At 38.3% G+C, this 18,838-nt stretch overlaps 1 protein-coding gene across 2 annotated transcripts in view; it reads left to right on the top strand.

Moving 5' to 3' along the window:
- Positions 1–4,625: 4,625 nt before the first annotated feature.
- The window catches only part of palmdb (palmdelphin b), a 39,818-nt gene continuing 25,605 nt past the window's right edge, over positions 4,626–18,838 (top strand). For both annotated transcript variants that reach the window (XM_067486419.1, XM_067486420.1), the window contains exons 1-5: positions 4,626–4,782; positions 11,588–11,638; positions 14,594–14,674; positions 15,309–15,439; positions 16,706–16,820. In XM_067486419.1, the coding sequence (XP_067342520.1) occupies positions 11,594–11,638; positions 14,594–14,674; positions 15,309–15,439; positions 16,706–16,820 (372 nt within the window). In that variant the 5' untranslated portion in view covers positions 4,626–4,782; positions 11,588–11,593. The remainder of the gene's footprint in view (positions 4,783–11,587; positions 11,639–14,593; positions 14,675–15,308; positions 15,440–16,705; positions 16,821–18,838) is intronic.

Genomic DNA, 18,838 nt, shown 5'->3' with positions numbered 1-18,838 from the left:
CAGCTAAATTGAATCGAATTGACCTTGAATCATACTATTTTGTTTGTTTGGTGTTCACAGTAGCCTAATTCTGTCATTCAGTTTACTATGTTATACATTTCAGAAATTAGGTAATGGCTAGAGGTAGCTTCTCATACATCATGGGGACAGTTTGGTGGGAAACCTGCCTGAGATAACTGTGTTCTCCATCTGTCAGCCCACGGTGATGATCATATAGGAAAAAACAATGATAATTTTTGGACTTTCAAGGCTGTGCCACTGCTTGTGTGCTACTTAAGATTCACCTTCATTCATTCTCTGCTGTACTCGCTCGTCCTTTTTTCTTGTTGAAAATGATCACTGTGGTTAGGCAGCCCCACTGCTGTTTTTATAAGGGCTCTATCTTTAGTCTAGAGCAACTAAAACACTGCACTCGACTTCAGTCAGTGGTTGCCATGGAAACGGGAGTGCCGGCCTAACGACATTGGAGTAGCACTGGTGTGTTGATGATGTGAGCAAGGATAATGATGGAAATGTGTGAGGTTTGAATAGCTGAATGGGTAAAAAGATGTCAGGAGGGTAGCACCTTCCATTCCCGGTGCTCTGATGGTGTCTTTACATTGGGTTTTCTCTGTTATGTTCACAAGGAGGTGAGTTTTAAGCCTGGACAAAAACACATACACTCACTGGCCACTTTATTAGGTAGACCTGTACAATCAAATGCAATCTAATACAGCAGCTCTCCCATGAATTCTACTTTTACAATGTCTTAGTTTTTAAGTTAAAACTGTCAGAAAGGTGATAATTACACTCTGTGTTTATTATTAAGGTCATAGTATCAGCTCATAATATAATGCTGTCCAGTACAACTTCAAAAATCCTGGAAAATTAAATATAGCTTAATATTTTATCTTTGATATATTAGGAATGTTCCCTTGTTTGGCTAAGTTTCTCTTCATCCACGTGCTGTTAAATTTAAGGTAAATTTAAATCATTACAAAAGCATTTATAATTGAATATATTTAACAATGTAACAGCAGTGACACTTTCCTGTCAGTGCAGCATCTTAGGGAAATTTGGGAAAGTTTTCCCAACTTTAAAACTTGGACTAGAGGATACATTTATTAGATTTTAGTGATCAAAGGTCAAGGTCTCTGTGACCTCTTGTCTGTCCCATTTTTGTCAAAACAAATATCCACTTTGACTCATGGATGAACTGTTGATCTTTCTCCAACCCTCTGCTCTGTTTGTTTGTTGCCCCTCAAGCAAGTCTCCTCCGATCCCTTCTTCCACTCTGGTTAAATGGTCAGCTATCCTGGGAAGTCTGTCTCTGTTGGTGCCTCATCCCAAATCTTCGACCTTCATGAGTTCCTTGTCTCTCTCTCTCCCTTTTGTTAACATTGTCCTAGTATCTGTCTCCATCTCTGTTTTTTATTCCTTCTGTGAAACATGTGAACAGTGGGCTTGAGGTTTACCTTTTACAGTATGTGTTTCTTTGGTCCAAATCTAGGTTGTGGCACAAATCGTATCTTCTTGGTGGCACCTGAAACTTCTGATTGTGTACTATACAGACTTCAAACAATTTGGGGCAAACATGAGTCGATACTACAGTGAACAACTACAGTATGTAAATAAAGTTATATTGCAACTACAACACCTTTGATCAGTTAAAGTAAGGAGAGATTGTGTCTAAATCTTACATATGACCGGTGAAGGGCAGCAAGGATCGTTGTCACCTGTGAACAAGTCAACTGGCTGCAGTGTTTTGTATAAGCTGGAGTCTGTGGATGTTTCACCTGCTGATAGTGGAATAAAAGGTTTAGCACTGAGTCAGGAAAAGATAAAAAGGATGGATAAATGGATAACATTTTCTGCATTAGGAGTGTTCACACGTGTGACTATTCAAAAATCCTTGTGCAAAATTCTAAAATGTCTTTTTCAAGTTGGTACAATATTCAGAAAGAAGTTCTAAAAGAACTGGTACATTAAGTGACTATGCAGTCCCCTCTAGGACCAGACCTATATTGTTTGAGCTTTTCCTGGGTGATAACTGCACAGTGTGGTAGGATTTGCCACTCCAAATCAAAGAGGTATCAAACTAATTCAGATGTTTGTTTGTTTTTTATTGAAGATGCCATATTTATTGGTGACATGGTGGTTCCTTTGTGCAGTTGTGCAGCAAATATATTTTTGTCAGGCCCTTAATAGCAATCGGATTATGTTTACTGTTATCATAATAAGGATATGTGGATAATTAACCACCTGCTAGTGACTCACTTTACATTACGAAATGTAGCTTGTAGAAAAGATGTTGCAATAAAATATCAATCCATCCAACATCTGCAACAAGTGGTTGTAGCCAATATGGATTTTTTTTTTTTTGGTTAGATTCTTCGATGGCTGTGCACCACAAAAGCACTGTTCTTTGAATAAATCCATATTTTCATATCAGTTTGCGACAAAAAAAACATTAACATTAACGTGTTGTTGACATGCAGACTGAGCATGCTGTCCTTCACCCTTCAGTAAGTCTCTGAAACTGTTAAATGCTGGATATGCGAGGTATTCAGGGACTGCACACACTGTAGGTCTGTTGCATTTGAGAACTCTAATGAAATAAACATGAACATAACATGTTCATTTGTTTGGTGATGATGGTTGAGTCTGGTTTTCTTTTTCAGTTCCATGAACTTGAAGACTCATAAAACACCAAATGACTGGACTGTTTAACATTCTGGAAAGTTCTCAACACATTTATTATTTCAGTATATAATAAATAAAATAATATATAAATATATAATTTTTTGCGCAAACAGCAAGAATTATTACCTTATTCTGACATTACAAAGTAAGCCACCTCTCAGGTTTTTTTGCGTTACTGATATTTCTTTGGCCATGAGACTGGATGGAGTTAAAACAAAAAGCGAGGATCAGTTTTACTTTGCCAAGGTCCCCTGACTGATCTTTGCATCCTGAGTGAGTCAACAGAATGTCCCAATCTAAAAGAACGAGGGCACATGGTCTTCTTTAGGGCTGAAATTATTAAGTGCTGGGTCTGGGTTTTCTTTACATGCTGTGACATATGCGCTAATAGGGGCTATTTAACTTTTCTGTGAAGATAACTCAATAGCTAGAAACCCCAAACTGGACAAGTCAAAATCAGGGATCCGATCTTTTCTAAATAGCCTTCACCAATGCCAGTAGGCTACATTCAGCAGTCACTCTGTCTTCCCTAACACATACTGCCTGATACTGCAGATCTACGGTAGGCATTCCTTCTCGCTGGTCTGTCTACCAACCATGTACAATTTTGGAGCGGGTAATGTTGCTATGGCAACAACAACCTCTCCAATTAAAGCCTTTAAGTAGAGCAGCGTTTCAAAAGGAACTCAGGATAAAGCAGCAATTTCTAACAATATAGTTGCATCAAATGGACAATAGAAGGATATACATACTAAATATAGTCATCTGGCGAGCAGATGTTTGACGATGTTTGAGCTTTACACCATTAAAGCCATAGTATCTGGCAGGAGCTGTAATATTGACCCAGGATGAGTAGAGTTGAGCAAGAAAGAGAATGAGATGGAGACAGACACATGCTGAATAAACCCATCCACACCTCACTGCTCACACTCTATAAAGCTAAATATGGAGAAGAGTGGTACTGTGCTAATTGTATGTCAACACTAATGTCTGTGCATGTCCATCATGGGAGCAGACAGCTGAACACTCACACACAAACACACAGAAACACATATGCACACGCACACATTTGTATACAAATCCACAGTATACTCAGAATTACCTTCTGCTGCTATACTGATATTTTTTGGTCTGTTGTACTTACAGTATAAACTTTTATGAGCATAATGCATCATAGATGAGATGTAGACTATGTTGCAAACCGAATCATTTACATTCACCAGTTAAATGCATTAGAGAATGTAGTGCTTGGTAGAAAACTACAATATACTCAATATTACCATGGTTACATAGTGGAATAATACATTTTAACACCAGTGACAACTATGCAATGCAGTAGAGGATTATATCTGATATAATATTATATCAGATATAATCCTGTATTCTTTATATTGGCAAATTCTATTAGAGCAAATGTGTCCTACAATCACATATCGTGTGATGCATTTTTGTCTTTGTGGTTAAAGCTTAATTCAACTCTGGTACAGTGGCCAATGACCACTTAAATGACATTTTGCTTTATAGAAAGACATACACTAGACAAAAGGGACATGGGATTAGGAAGTAGAGTACGTTCAGTACACGTGTGGAAACTTTGGCAACTAGGCAAAGCCAATCCTAATATTTAAGCTAATTAATCTTTTTTATGATACGTGTAGACACTAAGAACAAGCAGAATAACACCAGACGTTTGCTTTAGGTTTAAAAAGTTCAAGTGAAAAACTGAAATGCAACAATACAGAGGTTTCATTTATTCAACTCTCTAAATCACATGAAATTTCTACATAGTTGCCTTACTGTTTATGGCATTACCATTTGTGCATACATCTGCACTGATTGTGTGTGTGTGCACATTTGTGTAGAGATTGTTTGGCAGAGGTATTTCAGGCACATGGTTGAGCTCTTTGACAGACTCACGGGGAGCAGAAAAAGACACAGAGAGAAAGAGAGAGAGAGAATGAGAGAGAACGAGAGGGAGGGAGTCTTCTCTCCTACACAATCTCCCAACACAACCTCAGGCTCAGTAATGTTGGATCTGCTGAGAGAGTGATCTCTACACAAATTCTGCTATCACCTGCTCGAAGACACAGCACACACCCGGTGAGTAGGTCTCTCTATCACTGTTTCTGTTCGCTTTTGTCTCTGCCACAATAATGTAGATTTCTATTTGAAGATGAGGATCTTCAACCAAGTGTATACTCTTGTCTGATGGGAGATATTACTGAGTACAGGGGTTCTCACGATGTTCTTAATAAATCTCTCTTTACTTTCTGTGATAACTCAGTCAGGGAACTGGTTGTTGGTGGGAAAGAGCTAAAATGAGCAACAAGGGTCTATAGATTCTATAATCTTTTAATTCTTTTAAGCTGTGGACTGCTTGCAGCATCCCAGCAGGGGTCTGGCTTTAACTACGAGGCACTTTCACTCACAGATGGACACACTTGCACGAACACAAGCAGTTGTGAATTTACTGTGTCGTTCCTATTTTCATGCTCTTAAGAAAAGTCACAAACAAATTTGCATCTTTATAGCCTAACAGGAAAATTGCATGTACACACACAAACACACGCACGCGCATGCACTCCCACATACACGCCGTAGTGCTGGGCTGCCTGCACAGAACAAATCACCCCACGCCCTTTCCTTCCCACTCATCCCAGTCAGATCAACATTTTCTCATGTGGCAGAGGTGGAGATAGAAGATGCTAATGAAGTAGAGAGAGCTCACTTTCACACTTCTGTCAGGATCTGACATCACACTGCTGTCAATTTGTATGTAAAGCATGAATAAGTTACAGTGAGGTACTTTAAACACAAAAAGACATTGATCTCAGCGTTCGGGTGGGGTCAGCATAGGTAACCAAATTTAGACAGGAAACAGGAGAAACAGAAGCTTGAGTTTGTGCAAAAATTACAATTACAAATACATGCAGGTATTATTTATTGCTGGCTATCTACAAATAGAGTGTCTGATCCACTACTTTAACAAAATGGCACCTGTTTGTTGTCTTGGTGTTACCATCGCTTCCCTGACTCATGAGAAATTGCTACATTCTGTCTAAGCTCAAAGTCCGTAAAATTCAACACATTTTTATGTAGATGTTTTCAACTCCTTTACAATTTACAATACATAAAAAATCTTATGACTGCCAGTTGAGCTCAGACAACGTCATATTTCTGCAAAAATTTGTTTAAGAAATGAAAGAATAAGCATTTAACCACATCATTTGAGCCATTAAACGTGGCTGAAAATTGTTCCAACAAATCCTTAGAACTCGTTTGGGGGATCTTTTTTTCTTAGCAATCAACAGACAATCAATATGTGACATAGGGCTGATGAATCTTCAAATACAAGTCTTGGAAAGAGCATCCTACATTTTCAAATGCAAGTCAAATTATAGGCAAAAAAGCTATTTCAGTTGGAAAAATGCTGTAAAAATCTATTCTGATTAAGAATGTAATTTATTGCAGATCATAATGAAGACAGCTGTAGTTATTTGGCTGCAGGTGGTGATACTGCTAATGTTGGCAAACTGTATCTTATACATGTGTCGATAAAAGTAAATGGGCCCCATGTGACTAATAAATATAGGCTTATATCAACTCTGTAAACTGGTGTTTAGCAGACCATGCTACAGAGTAGTAAAGACATTTGCAGTCTGTTAATCCAACAGAGATGAGATTATGGAAAGAAGAGCAGGGATTAGAAGTCAGGAGAGCCTTGGCTGAATGGCCAGACAGACGGAGAGGTATTGGGGTCATGTCACTAGGACTGGAGTCTGGTATTGATCATGGGCAGAGAACTGAAAACACAACCTAGAGGGATTTTATCCAATCATTATATACTTATGGACATGTCAGAGGTGTGATGTGAGTGATGAAGGCTTTAAATCTAAAAGTGCCACTAATCATCACTGTGGGCTTCATTAAAACAATTCTCAACTTTAGTTTAGGTGGGAGGCCGGGGGCTCAATATCCAGCTGTTTAGTTCAGACCTGTGCAGTTTGTTCATGCTTTGAACAAAACACATAGCTGTGAATTTTGACTTCTAACTGGATCATTTGAAACAGTAAGGTTTGTTTTTACAGGAGAAAACTCTTCAAACATGAGGACTATAACTAGAGTTAGGATTCTCCGCTTAAAATCTTCGCCAGCATACAGAGAAGGGTGATATGGGAAACCGTGCAGACTGCGGATGCTTTAAAAAACGTCAGTGTCCACACCTTTCAGTTTTAAAAATGTAATGCAAAGTGAGGTTATTGGTTAGTCACAAACCTTTACGTGGGCTTCAGAGCAAAACAAAATGAAAACATCCAACTCAAAATTGGTACTAGTGTAAAAGAAGCTAAGTAAAAAGAAGGAAGTGTGTCTACACAGTCATTTACTTTCCATGCACAGAGTTGACTGCTTGGTTTCCCACTGATTATCAGCTACATAGTTTCGAGCTCCTTTCTCCCTGGGAAGCATCCATGACCATGGCTACCTCAATAAAAACAATATTGCAACATATCAAAAGGTTGAAAAGTTGTATAGTATATGCAGCCTACATGTTTGGAGAACTGTATTTATGTATCTACATCTAATGGATATGAGGCATCATCAAGTTGAGTGTGTAAAACTGTCAGGTTATAAAAAGTAGCAGCTTTCTGTGCTAACTGCCTGCCCCACTCATTGTTTTGGAAACTGGCCAAGAAGCTTGCTCATTCCAGTGATTGTTCTTTTGGCTGACTACGGCACAAATTTGTTGACTACTGGTACTGTAATGGCACCCACAGACTGGTGTCCTCCATCATCATGTGCCTATTGCAAGTATTATCAACTCTTTTAATATCAGTCTTAATTTGGCCATGCTTTAGTCCAGGTGGGCTCATGGTATTCACATATGACTACAGGCTCATCCCACATGACTGAAAGGTGTCGAGAGCTTTCTTCCCTTCATTCATGCATTCACAAGCAATAAGTCACCTGCTGCAAAAGCACTTGAACACAACTCACCATGTCAGGCTGGTCTCGCTGTGAGCCAACGTCTCTATTTTCAGCAGGGCTGGATCAGACATCCATAGTGTCAACAGTTGGACAAGCTCACATCAGCCTGACCTTCTGGAGCGTTTTCTCCTCCCCTTCTCTATCTATCAGATGCACATTCTTAAATTATCTCACTCTTTAGCGCAAACGTACATACACATATGTTGATTATAGTAATAGAATAGGGTAGGGCTCATTTTCACATATGGCCTGTCTTTGGCATTATCCCTACATCTAACATCTTTATTTAGTGACCAATCCTAACTTAGGTATCTAAAACCCAAACAAATGTGTTGTACTTTTTCAGTGTTTAGATCAAAATAGTTAACTTAAAGGACTTTTATCTCAACATGTATGATTGGTTCACGTAAGATACAAAATAAAAGGCTAATTTGTCAAGTGAAAACATTGCTTACAGACGAACAACTGTTGGTAAGAAACAGGAAATTAACATAGTTTTCTTTATTAAGCATGTGGAGAAAACAGCGCAAAGAATTATTTTTTAATATTATTATCAGGCTTCATCAAAATGTATTATCAGAGATTTTGTGTTGTAATTTCCAAATGTGAATCTTTCTACATCTAGATATTACTGTATAAATGACCTACTGAAGTATATTTTAGTATTGGAGAAGTAGAGTAGTTTCAAATCAGTTAAGCTTTGGTTTGTTCAAACGTCTGCTTTAGCTTCACTATACTTCCTATTAAAAGTGGTGAGGGTGGCTGGTTAGTTCAGTGTGTGACAGTGATGAATCTCACACTCTGAATATATTGATTACTGGTGATATTGGAGCTGTGATCAAACAAAAATACCTCAATCATTTTATTTGATCTTGTATTTCGAAGTAGTACAGTACTGATTGCACACAGCTCTACATCGAAAGCACAGTACAGTACAGTACATGCTGAGGTGCATAGTGTTTTGTGATGGGAAATGAAAACCTTCCTTCATGACATGAAAGCTCTGCCTGTTTTGTGAGCGCGAGGCTGATTCAGTCAGTATTTGTATGTAGGTGTGTGAGGGGGCTGAGCATAAATGTGTAAGAATATAAGAGCCTTCTAGCATACAATAAGTTATTTAGAACAGCTTTGTTTTGACATGACTGGAGTTCATGTGATCTTTCTCCTGTCATTCATGTGACAGTGTGCACATTTGTATTAATCGTGCCCTGAAACACATGTGATCTGAATTAATAGAGTGAACATTTGAATAAATATATATAATAATATGCGGTTTGAATTGGTGCAACTGCATCATGCCAGTGAACAAAATGAACTCCCCTTCAGAAATATTGGAATGGTAAGGCCATGTTATTTGGGCTGTATGGTAAAGATTTGGTCTTAGGTCCAAATGATGAGACTTCTGTACATCTAGACATGTTAAACAATATAGAAAATAGCACCTTCAATTCCCCTCCCCAAAGTGCAGATAAAATAGAGCCTCAGACATAAAATCTTGGTTGATACAGGTGGAAGCAGCAGCAAAAGTTCTGACACGTCAATGTAAAGTAAAAGTCCTGCAATCAGACGAGAACTAAAAGGTGGCCTGTGGAGTTTTCTTTTAACAGTTACTTTAACATCCAGTACTACTCACCAAAATGTACTCTGTGTAACTGCAGCATTCTGTGTATCCATGTGAATGCTCTGCAGTCTTCTTTGGCTTTGTCAACTTCTTGCTGCATATCTTCGTGTGTGACCACCGCCTGTTGGTCAGTGAAGTAGCAGGAAGCCATTTGTGGGACTGAATATTGCATCACCCACAAATAAGAGAATGAATGTTCTCTGGTACACTGAGGAAGCAGGCAGTGGTGAACATGGCCACGGTGAAATTTACGTAACTCAGGTGCTACTAGCAGCGCGAACACGAGCACCACATACTGTAAATAAACACGTTACCTCCTACAGTAGGAATTTCCACCACCTTGCCATTATCCTGCTAATCAGCTGATCCAGTGTTCAGTCTATGCAGAGCTCAGTCTGTAAGTTTTTTTTGTGTGCTTTCATGTTATTCTGTCATGAATAGGTTAAGGATACACATAGGTGTCAAATAAGGAAAGTGGATTGATGAGAAAAAATTGAGGTGATTTTTAATTTTACTTTACAGAGATACATTGGGCAAACTCTGATCAGAGAGGAGACTTGAAATCTCACTTTAAATCTACAGTTTCAGTACAGGACTGTGACCATAAATACACTCAAGAACATATGATTGTGTGTTTATTCTCACTCTCCCCTGTGAATTCTCAGGTTGCTGTTTTTTTATTTAGTTTGTCATTGTTGCACTTTCATTAGCATGTCAGTATTCATAACGTAGAACCAGCAGAGGTGTGCATCTATATAATGAGTCATACAAAATATAGTGGTTAAAGCTCATAATTAATGTGACTTTGCCTGTGAACATTTTCACCGTATTTTGCAAGTTAATTCATAGACAGACTGGTTGAAAGATGAAAAGGTCTTCATAGTCACATTATTTTATTGTTCTGAATCAACTCATGTTGAATTATTCTATTCTTTTAAGTTGTTTAACAATGTGTTAATTTTAATCTTTGTTCCATATACAACTAATTTCAGTATTTTTTCTTTTGTTTCTGAACTGCTCCGCTTTTGTTTTTCATATCTTTCAACGTTCAATGCACATCCAATTTAACCTAAGCACTCTGTTCCCCTCTGGTTTACTGCCAAGTGTTACAACACACAACCATGTGAAATTGCACACAGTGACTGTACTATTCCTCGGGTCCTGATCAATCATCCCTCTGACATGTGACACACACTCACTACTTACCTTTATGTCATTCTCCCTGTCAAGGGTGATATAATCAAATCCGTGTTGTGTGGCATAATGTGCCACATTAAATAACTGGTGACAGGGACAAATGCTGTTTAGAAGTTAAACCTTTTTTTGTCTATCTTACATTAGTCTGGTATTTCCATTCACACCATAGATTTGATAAGCAGTAAAACACCCCGAGTTTCTAAAACTGATTTACTTATTTTACTACTTTAGTTGGACAGTGTTTCAAGGCATGTATGACATGTCTTATTCCCCTAGTGCTGCATGGTTGGCTGAAATCCATTAAAATCAGTGAGCTATAATGTTTCACAGAGTGTTCCCTACATATGCAACAAATTTTCTTCTGTTGTAAAGACATTTGCTATGCACAGCACCATGCATACTGCAATAACATAACCATGTTAATTACAATTCCTTAATTGCACTCCAATTTGATTTGTGTTATGTGTACAGTATGTGCACATATAATCACATATGAGTTGAGGTTGCTGCAGTGTTGTTTCCCATAGCAATAAAATTTCACAAACTAACGCTAACACAAAGTAGAACAAGCCAAAAAACAATACACATTTCGTCACAAACTTTTTTCCATTCTGAACTTTTACTTACTTGCCTCCTAAGTTTTATTTGAGTTTAAATTTGAATCTTCTTCAAATTTAAATGTATAATTTACAATAACAATAAATGGCTAATGGACTTTCTACCTTAATTTTACTAGAAGCGCATCACATGCTGTTGCTTTACATTTGCACACACTCACCTGCCCATGACAGAGGCTGCGACACAAGGTGCTGCCCTGACCCACCAGGAGTAACTTGGGGTTCCAAGGGTACCCAGCCTTTCCACCTCCTCCCTCAGCAGACTCATCATTTCTCAAATATTCACAGCTTCTCTTATATTTAGTGCTGCTCACTTTTCTCACCTCATTATCAGACGGATGAGTGATAATAAAACTACTAGAAAGTTGCCTGCTGAACGATTATAATGTGCGGATAACGCCTGATAACAAGCCATTAAATAGTGTCATAACGCTCAAATTAGAGTTTTTTTCTCATTTAGTCTCATCTTGTGTTTACCTTGTAGGCCGTCATGGAGGAGGCTGACCTGCTAAGGGAGCGGCTCCAGGCAATCACGGTAAGGACCAGTCCTACTGTTCGTCTGTAGTAGTAGTAGCAGAGAGATAAAATACAAACAATTTATATTCATTGAGCTTAAAATCAGCACAGAATTTCCACAGAATCCACAGCTGTTGAACTGAGGGCAAAGGCTCAGATTTGTTGAAACTGATATGAGTATTCACTGACCATGTAAGTGATTCGCAAACGATACGATGTATGTGCACCGGTGTGTGCGAACCAAAATATAAAAAATATTGTGTAGCCATTTTGAGAATTAAAATAATATAGTAATCTCTCTTAATACAATACTTTTTTAACATATGGGCTTTGAAAGCTTTGCTGAGATCCATTCCTAATATGAGATCAGTGTAAGGTCTTACCTTTAGCTTCAATAATCTGAGAATGACAAGTCAAGCAGGGACCTTCCAAAGTAGAATTTCCTACTAAAGTCAGAAACATTAAAAAAACATCTCATATTCATTGAACTGAACAGGTTTGGTTCCTCACTTCTTATAGGAGACATCTTCCTTATGAAAGAATAGGAAGGAGTCTTTTGCCAGAAAGAAAGAAGGAAAGAATGAGCAACAACAGCAAATAAAAACTCATTTGACACAGAGTTTATAGGTGTGTCATATAAGTACTGTTCTCAGCACACATGAAAACACGTTAGTAATATTCCAAGGACTGGGTGAATGCATCCTTATCTCTGCTAAAATGTTTGAATGCCACATACATGCTACTTAAAAATAGATCCATTTGTACATCTGGTTCTTGCATGAGGCATAGTCACTTCCTCAGGCATTCTATTAAAACATTTGAAAATGAATCCTTATTTCTTTCTTTTGTTTCTAGCTAACTAAGTGCAACCCAGAGATTCAGTGCTGTGATGTTTAGTCTGAGGAGGATGTCATGAATGCAGCAGAGTTGTTTTTAAGCAGGGTCTGAAAATAAAAAAAAGAGTGGGTGTGTTGTTGCAGGATGACAGAGCTGGAGAGGAAAACCTTCAGCATTCTGACAATAGCTGTACAGGTCAGTTCTGTGCAGAGAGAGTGCAGAAGGCAGCACCACTTAAGTTAGTGGTAGAAAGATATCAAGCAAGAAACACGAGGACAAACTGACCGGTTATTTGGTCATGATTTCAGAGCTTTCTTGTCTATTGCCTGAGAGAAAACCAAATTATTCTTCTGTATGATTCACACACTGTTCTCAGAATAGTTTTTGCAATTGGCCCATTAGCACAAATGAGATTTTTAAGAAACCTAAAGGATAATACTAACTTAACATCTTACAGATACACTGCCTGATTAAATCTTAACAATAGGCTTATTTTAGAGCATATGGCACAAGAAATCTTCTAAGGGCTAAAGTAAACCCTGAACTCTAGTTACCTTTAAACTGTGGTGGACACAGGCATTGCTCCACTTTACAAACTCATGCCCTGTGCTCAGCTGTTGAATAGACCTGCAACAATATAAATTCTTTAACAAATCCAGACACCAGATTGGATGTGGTAATATTACAAAAACTCTAAGGATCTTTGTGTAAATGCTGAAATAAATGCATGCAAAATATGTATTCAGCGTTGACAACACATCACACATGCTCACTCTTTTTTTGGGGGGGGTAAATTCTCCTGCTGTACTGTGTGTGTATTGCAATGTTTCAATAATAACGTCTTGTTGCACCTGGACACAGCTGAATGAGTGATTAGAAAAGAAAAGAAAAAAACTACAGCAGCAGAAAACAAACAAATTACATTTGAGTGAGCATGCTTTGGTCACTCCCCTGGAGTCACAGTGGGGAGACGGTGGATGGTTATGCAAGACAGAGGATTTTCCCACAGGAGCCTTGATATAAAGTCCAGTCTGAGACAACTTAGTTTAGTATTAAGAAGCTGTGATTTTAAGCCTGTGCCCTATGTGTTTATTTTGTGCCTATACCTAATCAAACCACCAGCATTTTTGAATGTTTACATCTGCATGTGTAAGACATGACTGGCAGCAATTTGATGCTGATACCAAAGGAGAGCAGTTACTACAGATGTAGTAACTTTCAACAACGGCTCTTGTGGGTCATTTGAGAGGGGAGGGGCAATAGGGTGACTGAAAATCATTTAGATTCTTGGAGGCTAAACAATATTTTGGATAATGTACCAACGTTTAAATAAATGATGATGATCATTTTTTATTATTATTTTGTCAGTAAGAAAGGTGCACTGCAAACAATTTTTAGAACTGTTGAGAGATTGTGCTTTGTATGAACATCCGACTCATCTGACTCAACACCCCACCTATCTAATATCTGACAGTAGAGGGGACAGTAGAGTAGAATACAAACCTAAGGGGTAACATGAGCTATTTGATCAGGCTCTCCTCATTAATTATCATATCAACAGATGTCTCTGTGAAATGGTTTTCATGGTCCAGACATTTCTGCAAAGTGGCATCATTGAGTTTGACAGTGGCAGACCCGGACAGGGACCGTGCTATAAATACCAGAAGACGTCATCAAGGAGATCCCCTTTCACTGGGGCTTAGTGCAACACTGATCCAGGATCCAGGGGCTAATTTTAATCCACTGTGACCCCTCCTCAGTGTGACATCCAGGAACACAGGGCTTGTGTTTTGATGCTGAGTTAATGGTTAATGACATTAAGTATGGTGTCTGTGATATGTGTGTCCATTATTAAATGACTTTAGGTGTCCAACAAACAATATAACTTAATTTAGGATGAGTTCTCTCTTTAACTTTAATTTTCACAGGACGTACTTTTGAACAGTGAGAGTTGTGGTGTTGAACACCCACAAACAACAAGTACGTTGGGTCATGAAGGTTGTGTTCCTTTTTTTAGCTATTTATGGCTGCTGGTGTCCAGTTGTCAGCTCAAGGTTGGAGAAGACAACAGGTGGAATACTTTCCATGCTGTAAAGCATAAACATGATGCAAATGTATGTTTGACTTGTTCGTACAGGACAAAAGAAGAATCCAAGAGGACATTGCTAAGAAAAGAAGACAGATTGAAGAGGAGAAATTAAAACTACAATATATAAAGGTACAATAAACAGTAATAGCATATATCAAGGAGAAGATGCGATGTGGTGCTAACGCCTCTCTCGATCTAATAAAGAACACTACAGGTTAGAAATGTGTCTCTACCAGATGCTGAACAGAGACAGTATAAACTCCCAGGAGGAACTTTGAGATGAAGGTTCTTTCTTTACTGCCTCAAAGCCAATAACACCACAACAATCTCTACTTCATTTCTGCACAAACTCAGACACAGGCTATGAAGCAAGGTCAAACCTTAATTACACAAATCATACCTGAAGTCCCTCTGTAGCTGCATTATATAACTTGTTCTAATATTGTTCATATTCTCCCAAAATACATTTAGTTCCAAATAAAAAATTTAGCATTGTCACCTGCATTACTATGATGTGAAAAAGAGCGAGGGAATGTTAGAGAAAGTGTATAGAAATCAAGTTCCAAATTATGTATTTAGTTTTAAAGCGATCTTGTGAAGAGTTAGGCACTAAGGTCAGGAAAGATCCCAAGCTTTAGGGAAAGGAGAGGTTGTGAGACTGAAGATAAAGTGATGGGCAACATCTTTTAAAATGTGAACAAAGCACTGAATAGTGTTGGCATTTAAAACTGATTTCCTGTGTGTTGGTGTGTGTGACTGACAGAAGAAAGCCCTGAGAGATCAATGGCTGATGGATGGTCTGAGTCAGCAGTCGGAGGAGGAACAGGAGGCCAAGAGGCTTCAGGCTCAGGATGAGCAACAGCAGAGTGATCAGCTGCAGAGCAACATCCTCAGGTAACCTGAACACACCAGAAAGCTATAGTCCCTAAATTCATCCCAGAAAGGACACAACAGGCATAGGTGAAGATATTTTTGTCAGGAGGTTCTTATCCAGCCTGAGTTTTCTTCTGCTCTTGATATCCGATTTGACAGATTTTTTATTGTCTAAAATTTCACCCACACACCTAAAATTATACATTTTAGACCTCATGTGGACAAAAGACTTAAACCCACAACTTAACAATTGTTTGCAGGTAAATCGCATTTTACATAATTTAATCAAAAATGTTGAGACATGAGGCAATATGGTGGAGTGTGGGGTTGTTAGTGCTGCTGGCTCTGAGAGAAGGTGCCCTGTTTGAATCCACCAGCTAGTTGTGATCTTTCTGTGCAGTTTGCATCTTCTCCATGTGTTTGTGTGAATTTCCTTTGTGTGCTCTGGTTTCCTACCACAGTCCAAATACCCCCTATCATCAAATGTTGTTTGGACACACATCACCACACATTCCAGACTTCTGTAACTCTTTTCAGTTAGTGGAGATAAAAGCGTAAAACCTTTTTTGCTGACTTGCAAAAACACTATAAGCTCTGCTCACCGAGGGACAGGAAATGGATTCCTAATCTTGATATCAGAGCTGGATTGCACTAAAATCACCTTGTTAACCATGCCTTTTGTGCTGCATCCTGGAAGCTCTGTCTGCTGAGCCGGATCAGCGCTGGCCCACTAAAGTCACACAGGTAATCTGTGAACAAAATCCCTGTCTCAAACAACCTATCAGCACACAGAATGGACTTTGAAAGGCCTCTAACCTCTCTGGGATTGAAAATAAAGCACTCTTTATGGGCCGCAAGATGGGCCAAAATGGGAAAATGTTGTGTTCTGCAGATCTGAACATTATTCGTCTTCATTTAACACATAACACTGTGTCTCAAAATTGGTTTTATGGGTTTGGAAATGACTAAAGAATGAGTTACTGAAGGTATGAGATCAACATCACTGGTGTTTCTTAACCTCACAACAGAAACTTTTCCACAAGGTATAAAACTTAAATGTAAATTATGTGTGTGTATATACTGTAGTATGTAATAGAAAGTTATAGAATTAACAGAAATGGAAATACAACCCATGTTACAAACAGGAAAAAGTACTGGGGCAACTGTGTTATGCTGGCTTACAAAAAAGTCCTTTAAATACTCCCTGACAACAAAGAACTGTTGAAATTGCTGTTTGGATAAATGCGAGTTCCAGTTATTACCACGGTTTATTATTCCCTTGTACAGAATAGAGAAGGAGGTTGAGGCCTTGGAAGCACAGGAGCTCAGGATCTCTGCCAATGAGGAGGTCATTCTGAAGCGGTTAAAAGAAGTGGAGAGGACAGCTGAGGACATTATCAAGGTAAGCTCAAACCAACTGGCAGTGTTTGATTACTCTGCTTGCTTCATTGGCTCTTATGCTGCTGCGTGTTGCTTACTGACTCTGTGTTGTATTAATGCTGAAACTTAAAAAATGCTTCCTCCAGCTGAAAAAATCCACACCACTGCATTTTTCAGCACAATGAATAAACAGTGTGTTGTAAACGTTTGTTTGTTGATTCATTAGTTTAATATACTGGTGCAATAAGACGCATTTGCTCTGTAGGTAAGTTTTAGACGTGAATGGGAGAATGAATTGTTGGGATATCTTTGTTTTTTGGTTGTTGTTGTTGTTTTTTTTGACAGACATTGCTTTGTGTACTATTCTATTTTTAGCCTGTCTTCAATTCTAGCATTACCTAATAACTGTAAATTAAACAATAGATTCGATTGAAAAAACATTTGGTGCACTTTTTCCAGCCCTGAGTAGTATACCTTCAGACTGCCTGCTGCTTCAACAAGCTCGGACACTAAAACAAAGAAACATGTATTTAACCTCAAAGAAAACACTGCAGGGTAATAAATGATTGTTAGTCATCTTTTACAACTTTCTCTGTGTTATGGTTGTGGGCTTGTAGCTGCCAAGTGTCTGTATCTGTATGTTTGTATTGAATTTCTGTTTGATGTAACTATGATTTAAAGCAATTTTGTTAACCAAGGAAACCTGGTTGCAGACAAACATGATGGACTACAAATTTTGAGAGGAAGTATTCATTATTACCCAAAAGCTGTTGTTTTTGGCAGAAGAGGGGCTTTAAGACATAGATGGTTAGTGGTTTGAGGTGGAGTAAGTAATTAGTCAAAGAGATAAACCCCAGAAAATTTCCACAAAGACCAACATTGAAAATTCTGGCAGATTGTGGTCTTTCTTTGCAAGTGTCTCAAGCTAAAACAGGTTCAATCAGAGGCTAAATGGATACATACATCACCAACATCATGTACATTTATAAAATAAAAGTATGAGAACGCAGCATTCACTTTTGATTTACCAATACTGTACAACAGTCTACATATAAATTCTACTGTTTGTCTATAGACCTTTGATATTTGATACTTTCTGAGTGTCTGAGTCTCCTCTACTTCCTTGAGCACACTGTAACAATTTCTACTTGTATCAACACACATCTCCTCTGCTGTATTATTTCAGGACAATACAAAAAATGTTCAGCTAGACTTCAGTTACAAAGTCAAGTCAAGCTCATGTAGCAGCGTTGGTGTGGAGTTTAGGGTCCAATGAAATATAATGAAATATGATTCAGTTCAGTCAATTCTACTCAAATATCCATGAGTTTGATGTTGCATCAGATTCTGAAACACTGCATAGTAGACTTTATAATACTTTTAGACAGGTCAGTCAGTTTATCCTCCATATATACATGTTCCCTATATTGTATTATATTGGAATGAATGCTTACATATTTATGACTGGGCAAAACAATTTGTTCCTGTCGATTGCTATTGTGTAGTGATTGTCAAGTAGCCAGACAACATTTACACCTACTGTGTTCAGATATGTATCAGATCCGCAATACGTATATAACCTGAGGCCTTAAATAGCTAAAACTATCCTATCAATGCCTTTAATTTCGCATTGTTCTGGCGTCTATAAAAAGGTCTGACTTTGCATCGTTCAAATTAATGAATCGACTCAACTCGACTCGGCTTTCCCCTACAAATATACGAAATTCAAATGTCATTGTTTTCTCCTCGCCTCATGCTGCCCGTGGCCCTTCCTCTAATCTCTGCTTGTTTCTAACATCATGCACTCACTGTAGACTGTGTGGGTGTGCTTTGGTTCACAAGAGGCTGCATTCAGCGAAAAAGGTGGCATGTAAATGAAATGCTCCCACAGTGGGTGTATACAGTGCACAAGGACTAATATGCATGTTTTGCTTTCTGGTTGCTGTCTGTACTCAGATGTAGAATAACTGGACTTTAGTGAAACATTGATGTTGACGGCTGATGCTAAACAACATTAATCTGTAGCAGTGCTGTGATGTT

The sequence above is a fragment of the Channa argus genome, chromosome 19, assembly GCF_033026475.1.
Source record: "Channa argus isolate prfri chromosome 19, Channa argus male v1.0, whole genome shotgun sequence".
Taxonomy (NCBI): domain Eukaryota; kingdom Metazoa; phylum Chordata; class Actinopteri; order Anabantiformes; family Channidae; genus Channa; species Channa argus.
Note: the sequence above shows the minus strand (reverse complement) of the source record. Positions and strands in the feature narration are given on the sequence as shown.